Source organism: Jaculus jaculus, chromosome 9, assembly GCF_020740685.1.
Source record: "Jaculus jaculus isolate mJacJac1 chromosome 9, mJacJac1.mat.Y.cur, whole genome shotgun sequence".
Classification (NCBI taxonomy): domain Eukaryota; kingdom Metazoa; phylum Chordata; class Mammalia; order Rodentia; family Dipodidae; genus Jaculus; species Jaculus jaculus.
In genome coordinates this window covers 57,836,569-57,849,172 of record NC_059110.1, presented here as the reverse complement: position 1 = coordinate 57,849,172, position 12,604 = coordinate 57,836,569, and the positions used below count along the sequence as shown (strand labels likewise).

Here is a 12,604-nt window from a genome sequence, read left to right as displayed (position 1 = left end):
TGGACCCATAACAGAGGTCCATCCTGCCACAAAACAGCAGTGGGTAACAAGGATGATTGTATTATACACAGCGAAAAAGGTTGATCTTCTGTTATTCTAATTAACTGAGAACTTTGTATAGCCTTTTCTATTTTTTCTAATACCTTAATAGCTTCAGGATTAAGATTACCAGGAGAAGTAATGTGAGCTTCTCCTTCTAAAATTTGAAACAAAGGTTTTAACTCAAATGTGGGAATCCTCAAAAAAGGTCTAAGCCAATTAATGTCTCCTAATAATTTTTGAAAATCATTTAAAGTTTTTAAATAATCTCTACGGATTGTGACCTTTTGAGGGGTAATTTTATCAGGATATATTTTTGTACCTAAGAAACTACCTATTACTCCTTCTTGTACCTTTTTAGGAGCAATTATTAAACCTTTTAATTTTAAAGATTCATTTAATCTCGAATAAGCTACTTTTAGGTCGTCTCCAGATTGCCCACATAATAAAATATCATCCATGTAATGGCAAATTTTTATTTTTGGAAATTGTTGTCTTATTGGCTTAATGGCATGAGAAACAAACAATTGACACATAGTTGGGCTATTGGCCATGCCTTGTGGCAGGACCTTCCACTGATATCTAGCATCAGGTTCCTCATGATTGACAGATGGTAAAGTAAAGGCAAATCTTTGTCTATCACTCTGATGCAAAGGGATGGAGAAAAAACAGTCCTTAATATCCACTATAATAAGTTCCCAATGTTTTGGCAGAACTGACAATAAAGGCAGACCTTTTTGTATAGGTCCCATAATTTGCATTTGAGTATTAATAGCTCTCAGGTCATGTAAAAGTCTCCATTTTCCTGACTTTTTCTTGATCACAAAAATAGGAGTATTCCAGGGTGATTGTGAGGATTCTAAATGTCCCTGCTCTAATTGTTCCTGCACAAGTTCTTTTGCTGCTCTTAATTTCTCGGAGGTGAGAGGCCATTGGGGTACCCACACAGGTGCTTCCGTCACCCAGGGTATGAGCAAAGCATCCTCAATGGCCCCTAGGAAAAACCCAGTCCTTTTCGATCTAATTTTTGAGTAACAGTCACAGGCTCTGGACTTCCTTGTGACATTTTTCCTAATCCTTTTTCTGGAACACACCCCATATCTCTCATAATTTGTTGACTCTGACTAGAGTAATCATTAGTCAATTTAAACTTCATCTGGTGTAAAATATCTCGTCCCCACAAATTTACTGGTAAAGGGAGTACATATGGTATGAATTCTCCCGCACGTCCTTCATGATCCCTCCATCTTAAAGCCTGAGCACTTATACTAGGAGAAGACTCATATCCCAACCCTTGTAAGGTTTGTGAAGACTGATTGACAGGCCAATTAGAAGGCCACCATTTGGTGGAGATAATACTAGTATCTGCTCCCGTATCTAAAATACCAGAGAAAATTTTTCCTCGAATAATTAACTCCAAGGTTGGTCTTTCATCCAGATCCAGTGAGACATAGGCACATCCTCCTCTGGAGGATCCAAGACCTTTTGTTCCCCTAGTATCCTTTTTATAAGGGAACAAGCCATGTAGGCTAGGCAATACTAAAAGCTGAGCAATACGATCCCCACAGGAAATAGAAGATATCCCTCTAGGGGAAGAGCACAGAATTTTTACTTGTCCTTCATAATCCTCATCAATAACTCCAGGGTGAACAATTAAGCCTTTCAGAGCTGAAGATGAGCGTCCTAGCACCAAGCCTACTGTATCAGGGGGCAGGGGTCCTTTAAAATCAGAGGGGATTGGTTGACAGCCCATTTGTGGTGTTAATACTGCTCGGGTGGTGGCACAGAGGTCCAATCCTGCGGAACCCAGAGTGGCTCTCCGTGGCTCCCCGGTGGCCTCATGGATACCTTGGGTGGCTCGACATTCATGGCCCCATACATTTGAGGGCCCTGGGGTCGAGGGCCCCTCTGTCCGTTTTTTGGCTGGCTATTAGAATCATTTGTGAGCACTCTCCCTTTAATATCTTTAACTGACCTACACTCATTGGCCCAATGTTTACCCTTCCCACAACGTGGACACATCCCAGGAACTTTCTTCTGTACATTAACTCTGTCTTGACTTCCTGGAATCTGACTCTTACACTGCCTTTTTATGTGTCCTCTTTTCCCACAATTATAGCAAGTAATGTCTTTAATCCTCTTTGCAGCAAGGACAGCTGCTGCTATCCCCGCATTAGACAAAGGACCTCCTATCTCTCTGCATGCTTTCATCCAGGCATTAAGCCCTTTTCCTTTCCATGGTGTAATAGCATTTCTACACTCCTTTGTACATTGCTCATAAACAAGCTGTTCTATAAGGGGCATAGCAGTATCAGGGTCTCCAAAAATTCTACCTGCAGCCTCCATTATTCTTGCCACAAAATCCGAAAAGGGTTCATTTGTGCCTTGAACTATTTTTATTAAGTTGCCAGTAACTTCTCCTTTATTGGGCAGGCTTTTCCATGCTCATACAGCTATCTGGTTAATCTGTCCATATACCTCCACAGGGTAGGCCGTCTGATTAACCGTCCATTGTCCCTGGCCAGTCAACATTTCATAAATCCAAAATGGCTGACCATTAGCAGCATTTTGTCTAGCCTGAGTGGCGCAGGCATCTTGATAGATAGATTTCCAATCAAGATATTGTCCCATTGTTAAGCAGGCTTTCACTGTATTATACCAATCTGTAGGAGTCATTGCATGAGCAGTGAGCCTCTCTACCTGAGCCTGAGTAAAGGAGGCATTAGTCCCATACATCCTAACTGACTCTGCAAGATCTTTTAACTGTTTATGTCCTATGGGCTCATGATATCGGCCCTGAGCTGGATCGTCAAACACTGGAAATATTTGTTGAATTTTTCTTATTTCTTTTGGCTTGCAGAAAGAAGTTCCCTCCATGTATCTCAGTACTTCCCTATTTGTTAAAGGTGGGGCAGAAGGCGCAACAGGCGGGTCAGGGCGATATCTCTCAGCCTGATACCTGTCAGCTTCCTCCTCTAACACAGCCTCATCATACAAGTCCAACTCCCCTTCGCTGTCTGAGGATTCAAAAGATCTTACAGAAGCAGTCTCAGAACTTGATGAGCTTGCCACATGTAAATGTTTGAATTCACTTAATAAAGGATACAAATTATTACCTTCCAAATCTTCAACGTTAGTTTCCTTTTTATCATTAACCTTCATTACATTTTGTTCTTTCCTTTTATTACCTTCTAAATCTTTAACCTTAGTTTTCTTTTTACCATTACCCTTCATTACATTTTGTTCTTTCCTTTTATTCTGTTTTCCTTTTTGTTCCCTTTTTTCTGTTTCTGACATACTGTCCTGATGTTCCGCTAAAGTCCTCTGGCCCTCTTTAATGAGCACACAGGGCAAGAAGAAAATCACAACAATAGGATCAACCTCCCAGGGCAGCATACCTCTCAGAAAAAAGTCCGGATCCATCCGTCCCGTGTGTCAGTTCTGAATCCTCCTTAAAACAGAGATCTTCACTGGTGCAAGATGTCTTCAATTCCCGGGGTTTTGGCACCACTTGTCACGCCCGCCTCACCAGCAAGGAGGACGCCACAATCAGGATTCTTCTGAACACACTTTATTGGGGACTGCCAAGCTGCTAGATGCGAAGACCCAGAACCACGAAAGGCAACTGTTTATATAGGGTTTTAGGCTGCCTACCCACAAATGATTGGTCAACTGAGGATATGTGGCCACCAGTGATTGGTTACTTTCTGGATGCCTCATTAGCATCGGCCCACGACGGGTTGGAGCATGCGCACTGTGCTTGATTTACACCAGCTGTGACCAAGAAGAGGCCGGAAACCGGCGCCAACTTGTAATGGCGTCTGCAAGGCTCCTAACATAGCTGGCTTTCAGGAGCAGAGATGAATCCTCTCCTTCCCTATTAACACTGCAGGATAAAATGGAGGACTCAGTCCAATAGAGGTGAGTAACTGCTTTCTATCCATAACCAACTTAAGTCTGATTCCCCCGAAGCTCACCTGCCTAACCAATGAGTTTATGGGCCTTCTCCAGAGATCATGGAGAGAGGTCACTTACAGGAGAACCATGGAAACTCCTAAGCAGCACTTAGAATTTGCATCCCAGTATGCATGAGGACCTCTCCATACCTACACTGTAGGAGCTCCCAGTTCCTTGATTTCCTCCCTCTGTATAATATATCTCCCTCTGTGATCATGAGGCTATATGTGCATCATTACATCTAGCTGTCATTGGGGAGGCTGAAATCTCAGGTGATGGTCTGTTTTTCCCTGGCCCTTACCTATAGGGGAAGTCAGAATGCCCAGTCTGGATAGTGTCACCTATGTAGTCACATCTGCTTTTGATAAAGATAGTGTGGTACTTTAAATGTGATAATGTAAATATATTGCTGCATAGACTCAGGTATTTCATCATCAAATCCAAAAATGTGAGGCTGAAGAGCATCACTTCCTAGGGAGGTTTGAATTAGGTGTGGCCCATAAAGTTATGTATTTTAATTGTGTGGTCCCCAGCTGAAGGCAATTTGGGATGTGGCACTTTCTTTGAGGTGTGTTGTTGTAGGCTGGTTATAGACAGCACACTCTTGCCAGAGTTTTTCTCACTTTCCTGCTGTTGTTTTCCACATGCCGTGGCAGAGAAGGTGTCTAGCCTATGCCTGTGCCATGCTTTCTCCTGCCATTATGAAACTTTCCCTCAAGACTGGAAGCCAGAATAAACTATTTCTTTTCATCACCTGCTTTTGGTAAGGTGCTTTTTTCCCAGTAATAATAAGGTAACTACAGCACTTCCTTTTTCTTGCTTCAGAATTTATGAAAGTAGTTTAGAGACAATATGAACATGACAAGGAATTTTACATCAATTTACACAGATGTAACTGTGGAAGGTATCAAAATTTAGCAGTATCTATATAAGTACACCTATAGTTTATACAATTATAAAATTTGGGATTATCTATACAGTATATATTACAATTCCATTCATGGCTGAAAACATTCAGATTTTCAAAGTGCAACCACATGCATAATTATTACATTATTTTTATTTGGTCTTATGAATATAGTCAATTCCAATGGACTATTGATGTCTAAATTGTATGATTTGTCTTAATACTAGCTTGAGACATCCAGTTCACATAAAATATTTAAACAGTAACAATTTTCACTATAGGTTCCCCTAAATTGTGTTATTAGTAGTTTGTATGAGATCTCTTGAGGGCCATTAAAACTCTTTTAATAAAATACATGACCAATATATGAAGTGAAGAAATAGCTATAAAGTGAATATCTGTGTATTTCTTTTAGCTTCAAGAAGAATCAGCATTTTGCCAGTTTGTTCCATGAATTTTTCCACCCAATGTTTTCTTTGAATGGTGCTAGAGCATTTTCAAGCCATCATGCAGAATATTCCTCATTGTCATATATATTACTTTTTCTTTATGACTCATATACTGACAAGGATTCTTTTTTTATGTTTTTGGTAACAACCCATGATAATACTGCTCTTTGAATATCATCTAACATAAAGTCCAAATTTAATTTTTCTTATCAGACTCAGAATTTATTATTATAAGTTTGATCTGTTCACATCTATATCCAGGGCTGAAGAGATGGCTTAGCAGTTAAGGCACTGCCTGAAAAGCCAAAGGATCGAGGTTTGATTACCCAGGACCCAGTAAGCCAGATGCACAAGGTGGCGCATGAATCTTGAGTCCATTTGCAGCATCTGGAGGCCTTGATGCATCCATTCTCTCACTCTGTTTGCTTTTATTTCTCTCTCTCTCTCTCTCTCTCTGAAATAAATAAAAATTAAAAAAAAAAAAACTATACCCAAACAACTTCCCACCATTATGTCTCCTTTATTCTATTGTATAATTGTGCTCTCTTGTTCTTTTCTTTCTTTTGTTCCTTTCTGATATTGAAGAAGGCATCAAGGGTCATGGTTCACTGTAGGCAATTACTCTCTACCTTTTGAGCTATGTTCTCAGATTTGCCTCCACCTCATTTTAAATAATTGTATGAGAAATAAAATTACTATGTGTTTTCCCACATTTTGTGCTTGAGTGCCTTTGATTCTCTAAAGAATCTTATACCAAATTCAATCTAAGATAAAAATATTAGAATAAAGCTGGGCATGGTGGCATATGTTTTTAATCCCAGCACTCGGGAGGCAAAGGTAAGAGGATCACCATGAGTTTGAGGCCACCCTGAGACTCCATATTGAATTCAAGGTCAGCCTGGGCCAGAGTGAGACCCTACCTTGAAACCCCCCAAGAAAAATATATATATCAAAATAAATATTTTCTTTTTGGTTTAGTATATTATAAGCAAGTATGTTAGAATCTACTTCAATAATTTGGAACTATGACAATAATTTTAATTATTTATTTCTGAGGTGGTTGATGGTTTTTCACAAATTCTGGTAAGCATTTCCAATGGAGCAGGTAATCATGAATTCTCTGGTTTTGAATTTTGAAAACAATGAATAGAGCATTTTTAGATGGATATGAAGTGCTTCACTGTATGCAGTAGAGCAGTATGGTTTTTATGTTATTGTGGAAAGTTTACTTACTATAATATAGAGTCCTGTTTTACCTATTGGTAAGCAAAAGTGTTTGTCTATTGTTATACTTAAATAAACAACACATTTCATATAATGCAAACTATAACAGTTTTCTCTATAAATTGAACAATAATAAAATCTGCAATTAAAAAGTAACTCAAATGTAAGTATTTTACTAAGTCCTACATTTATCCCTATCTCTGACAGAGAAAAAAATATTTCTTGTTATCTGATTATCTGTGATAAATCAGAAATGTAACTCTTGCCTTTTGGCTCCTTGAGCAGCATCATGGCTATTGGCAAGAACAAGCACCTAACAAAAGACAGCACAAAGGAAGCCAAGAAGAAAGTGGTTGATCCATTTTCTAAGAAAGATTGGTATTTTTGTGAGGGCACCATCTATGTTTAATATTCAAAATGTTGTAAAGACACTAGTCACCAGGACTCAAGGAACCAAAATTGCCTCTGATAGCCTCAAGGGGCATGTGTTTAAAGTAAGCCTTGCTGATCTGCAGAATGACCAAATTGCCTTCATGAAGTTCAAGCTTATCACTGAAGATACTCAGGGCAAAAACTATGTGACTAACTTCCATGGCATGGATCTCATCCAGGACAAAATGTATGCCATACTCAAAAAGTATGCCAGAACAAAATGTATGCCATGGTTAAAAAGGTCAAAAAGATTGAAGCTCATGTTGATGTCAAAACAGCTGATGGCTATTTGCTTCATTTGTTCTCTGTTGGCTTTACTAAAAACACAGTAACCAGATTTGCAAGACATCCTATGCACAGTGCCAACAGGCCTGCCAGATCTGGAAGAAGATGATGGAAATCATGACCCAGGATGTGCAGACAAATGACCTGAAAGAAATGGTTAACAAATTGATTCCAGACAGCATTGGGAAAGGTATAGAAAAGGCTTGCCAGTCTGTTTATCCTCTTCATGATGTCTTTGATAGAAAATCAAACATGTTGAAGAAGCCAAAATTTAAATTGGGAAAACTCATGGAGCTTTATGGTGAAGGTAGTAGTTCTGGAAAAGCTACTGGTGAGGAGACAGGAGCTAAAGTTGAGTGAGCTGATGGATACAAGTCACCAGTCCAAGAGTCTGTTAAAAATTCAGATTTTAGGGCTGGAGAGATGGCTTAGCAGTTAAGCGCTTGCCTGTGAAGCCTAAGGACCCTGGTTCAAGGCTCAATTCCCCATGACCCAGGTTAGCCAGATGCACAAGGGGGCACATGCATCTGCAGTTCGTTTGCAGTGGCTAGAGGCCCTGGCATGCCCAATCGCTGTCTCTCTCTACCTGCCCCTTTCTCTCTCTGTCTTTTGCTCTCAAATAAATAAATAAAAAATAAACAAAAAAATTTAAAAATTCAGATTTTAATAGTGACAAATAAAAGATCCTATTTGTGAAAATAATAATAAATGCAACTCAGAATCAGTATGGTGACTAAGAACATTTTTTATGAATATCTTTGTGGATCAAATGGATTCATCATATAACAGCCCTGCCCAGTGTGGGCAGGGAAGGAACACCTAGCTGGAACTGGTCTATGTGCTCATCTATCAAGTCTCACACAATATGAAATGTGCCAAGTTAGGTCTAATGTTTTGATGATATAGTTATCTGTCAAAATTTTTCTTCCTTGAAGTTTCCAAAGAAAATAGCTAAGAAAACCACCTAGTATTTCAGGTTTTAACACTGTTGCTATTTTTACTGGATTCTTCTATATTACAACTAAATCTGTTTTCATTTAAGATTTTAGCTTCATTTTATCCTAATTATTTTAAACTATAAGGTGAAAATATACCAGTTTAACATTGTGAATTAAGGCTTTGAAACAGAGTCTTTAATGGAAGAGGTTACTTGCCACCTTGTGTTTTCAAGAGTTAAATGAGAAGCTATGGAATATACAGAGCTGTTTCTTCTTGCTCAGTGCTAGATTAAGAAAAACTCTTTGCAGAGAGTAATTAAATTACTTTTCCCTGGTCTTGATGTCATAATCGAGTAGCATATACAAATACATGTTTTACTCATTAATATTAATAAATGGGGCATGCCATCTGTGATCTGACTCCTGCATTATGAGGGACTGTGGATTTGAATGGTGACACAGACCTTGTGTCTTTCCTTGCTCTATGCTGCACTTCTTGCCCTCTTTCCTTCACTTCATCCCTTTCTTTTCATGCATTTTCTTTTTTATCTTTTTCACAAATGTTCCCATTTTTCCCTTATGACTTCTACCTCTTTATTTCTCCTCCTCCCTTCTTATTTGTACTCCCTTTCTAACCAATGCAAGCCCCTCTTTAAGTGAAAGAATCTCATTTTTATTTTGTTTTCTTTGACCACAAACAATGCATTTCCCAGGCTATATGTTCATGAACTCTTGGTATTTCTTGTTTATGTCATTTTAAATGTATTTGACACTGCTGATTAAAACACTGGCATTCAAAAAAAAAAAACTTTCCTTCCACCCCCCCCCCCCAAAAAAAAAATCACTTTCTCACCCCTGGTTAAGGCAAAATTCATTTTGTGTGGCTACTTGTTCTGCAGTTAGAACTGTAGCCAGTGAACAATTCTCTCCATTTTTTAGCACATTTAGAAATTATCTAAATAAAGGGAGACGGCAATGCTATTCTCTGACTTTTAATATATCCCTGTGTAATGACCATGTTTTTTTATCTCTTCAAATTGTCAGAACCAGAGGCTTCTAATGGAAAACTGAGATTAAGAAGGCAAATGAACAGAGAATACTTGACTCCTACCAAACCAGAGATCCAGAGACACAAAGGCTCCCAAGACCTCATCACTGAAGCAGACCTAAAAGGAACCCAACATGGCCCAGGGAAATTCATGGAAGAGGGGGCAGAAAGACTGTTAGACCCATATGTTGAAACATTATGCTCAGAGACATTGCCTCTTACCCATAGCTGATGGCTAACCACACAATGCATGCATTCCCCAAAGAGGAGGGTCCCTGGGGAGCTGGGAGGACACGGAGGAGGCTAACGATGGTACCAACATGGCTATATACACACTGTGAACATAATTAATAATAATGAAAAATTAAAAATAAATAAATAAGAAGGAAAATGAAACTCAAATATGCCTGCTAAACCTCAGTGTATAGCTTTCTGCAGAAGCTATATCAAAACTATCTGTGTCTGGTAGAATTTAATGTGGGACACGGAAGGGGTAATGTGTATGGGAGGTATCCATTTAAAACAACATGAAAGAGTTTAAGTACTGAGACTTTTAAATTGCTCTTGGTGTCTAACATAAAAAAAAATATTGCCTATTTTGGATTTGCTTATCAGATCTCTGAAAAGGCCACAGAAAATGGTTTATGTAGTATCTAGATATGTATATAAATTCTTTAGAACAAGAAGCAAATATTTCTCATGTAAACTTTAAATTCAATCTATTTATATTTATTCAATCTATTATATTTTTGATACTTAAATCTTGTATCATAAAAAACATCACCACATGATACATATTATAAGAATTATTACTGCATACAAAATAACTATGCTACATCTTTAAGATTCTTTTCTTCTTCAAATATCTGCCTCTACTACCCAATATCCTATAGCTATCTCATAATCATGAAGCCAGTAATCAGTGGCATGTTTGGGTGGCTTAGGCAAAGACAGAGTTCTGGGAACTTTGATGAGTTTCCTAATTTACTTTGCAATTGTTTAATGTCTGAATTTTAGATGAGCGAAACCACAGGCTGCAGGGCTTTTTCTAGGGTGATCACTTCTCTAATTTATTATGAGTCTGGTGTGCTCTCATGAATTAAGTTTTTTTTTTTTTTTTGTCCCTTTTGATGCAGGAATGTGAGACATCAAATCATTGAGCAATAATTTTAATTGTTATCATCACTCTTCCTTGAGTCTCATGCCAGGCTTTTTATTGTTGCACAGCATATTTTAGTACAATCTGAGCTACTCTGCAAACTGCTGGATCAAGATTTTTGTCAACTTCACTGAAGCTATCTTCATATCAGCCCTCACTGCTTCCCTTGCTTATTCTTTACCCCATTCTTCTGTGAGCTGGAGTCTTACTCATCCCAGAATTTGATGTTTTTTCACTGGCTCTGGAAGTCCACGGTCTCTAACCCTCTACAGGATGGGGTTACAGAAGTATGTGCCCATGTTCAGGTATTTATATGGGCTTAGGGGATCAAGACCTACAAGTCTCTCAGGCCTGTTCAGTGATCTCATGCTTACAAAGAAAGTGCTTTTAAATTCTGAGGCATCCCTCCAGTCTGATATTATTTTATTCATATAGATGTATAATATGTATAGATCAATATCTATTAATTTAAGTTTATATTAAAAATTTTAGTCTGCCCATTCTTTCTTACAAGTAAACTTTAAGATATGAATCATCTATATTGAAATTTTATCTCAAAACTTTTTGACTGTCCATACATAGTAATTGTACCATCTTACAACAACCAATGGAACACCCCATGTTCCTTCCTAAGAACATTAAAAGGTGCATCCTACCACAGGCAAATGCATTGGGTTATTCATGGATAGACATACACGCACACACACATACACACACACAAAATGCACTATATGCAAAAACCACATTACACACAATCAAAAAAAAAATTCAGATTCTAAATATATAAGTGGCCTACAAATATCCTAAAGAAATCTTAGTAGGTATAACAGAGTCTTCATTTTTAGTTTTTTGGTTTTTCTTTTCTTTTTTTTTTTAAAGTAGGGCTTCACTCTAGTCCAGGCTGACCTGGACTTTAGGGTAGCTTCAAACTCTAGGTGATCCTCCTACTTCTGCCTCCAATTGCTGGGATTAAAGGCATGCAACACCATGCCTGACTAATAGACTCTTCTTCCACAGGGTAGTTGTTCATAAAATTATCAAAGTTTAATGAATGAGTATTCAGTATGTTATTTTTATTGCAGGCAGGTACCAAGTCTGACTCTCCTTGGCTGTGCCTAATGAATCTTGAATAGGCTTACATAAACACTTTATACTGAATCTACTCAGCCATAAAGACTCTCTTCAGTTTGAGAGATGTTTGAAAATTTCAGCCAAGATGCTAAAGGTGATTAATCTAGATCCATCTGTACAATCTTAGTCTTACCCTACACAAAGATGGTTCCACTGTCCTTTAATTGTAGCAAAAACCGTGTCACTTGTTGATTTCTTATATATTTATCCTTGTGAGTACATTCTTGACAACTTCCTTTCAATGATGATATACACATGATGCATTAAAATGGTATTTAAGTGGGAAGTCATTATGAACATTGTTCAAAAACCTAAAAAAAAGCCACTATGTGATCCAGCTATACCACTGCTGAGCAAATTCTTCCTAAAATCATTAAAATCAGCATCAGTTAAGATATCTGCCTATCCCTATTGCAGCACTATTTACAATAGTCAAGCTATGAATACAAAGTAGGTGTACATAACATGAGAATGGATAAATAAAATGTGTGCATATATGCAAAAGAGAATCATCAGCCATAACAAGTCATATTATTTGCAAGAACATGGGTCCAACTGTTAAGTGAAATAAGTCAGACTCAGTCAACAAGTGTGTATCATCCTTTGCATATAGAATTTCAGACAAGCACAGGGGCTGTGAAACACAGGGTGGGGCTGTAGGAAACAGGAAAGAGAAAATACCGGGTTTGCTATAGTCAAAGCACATTATAAGCACCTATGAAAATATCACAATGAAAGCCATTATTATGTGCAATTAATACACATCTCCATTGACTTTACTTTGTTGACCAATCTACAGTTTGATCATCCCTCACTATCTACCCTCAATACCCTAGCCAGGTGTCCATTTTGTCTCACTGAATTACTGCCATTGCTTCCTCACTGGTCTCACTGTGCTCCGCTCTTATACACTCCCAACTCCGTTCTTAGAACCTCTTGACTGACAAGTCCAAAGCTTGCATGGCTACATATGACCTAGATATCTTTAACTTGTCTTTTCTATTCTTGTTTTTAATGTTTTAGATTAAATTTTAA

At 38.1% G+C, this 12,604-nt stretch overlaps 1 protein-coding gene and 1 pseudogene across 1 annotated transcript; one reads left to right on the top strand and one right to left on the bottom strand.

Annotated features, from left to right (window-relative positions):
- Positions 1–1,033: 1,033 nt before the first annotated feature.
- Positions 1,034–1,792, bottom strand: LOC123463513 (endogenous retrovirus group K member 7 Pro protein-like). The gene has a single exon (XM_045159512.1). The coding sequence runs from the start codon at positions 1,790–1,792 to the stop codon at positions 1,034–1,036; it is 759 nt and encodes a 252-aa protein (XP_045015447.1).
- Positions 1,793–6,865: 5,073 nt separating this feature from the next.
- On the top strand, positions 6,866–11,571 carry LOC101608808 (annotated as a pseudogene).
- Positions 11,572–12,604: the final 1,033 nt, after the last annotated feature.

Excerpts from the sequence above, each read along its gene's own strand:
- LOC123463513 (XM_045159512.1), bottom strand. The coding sequence starts at position 1,792 with ATGGGCTGTCAACCAATCCCCTCTGATTTTAAAGGACCCCTGCCCCCT.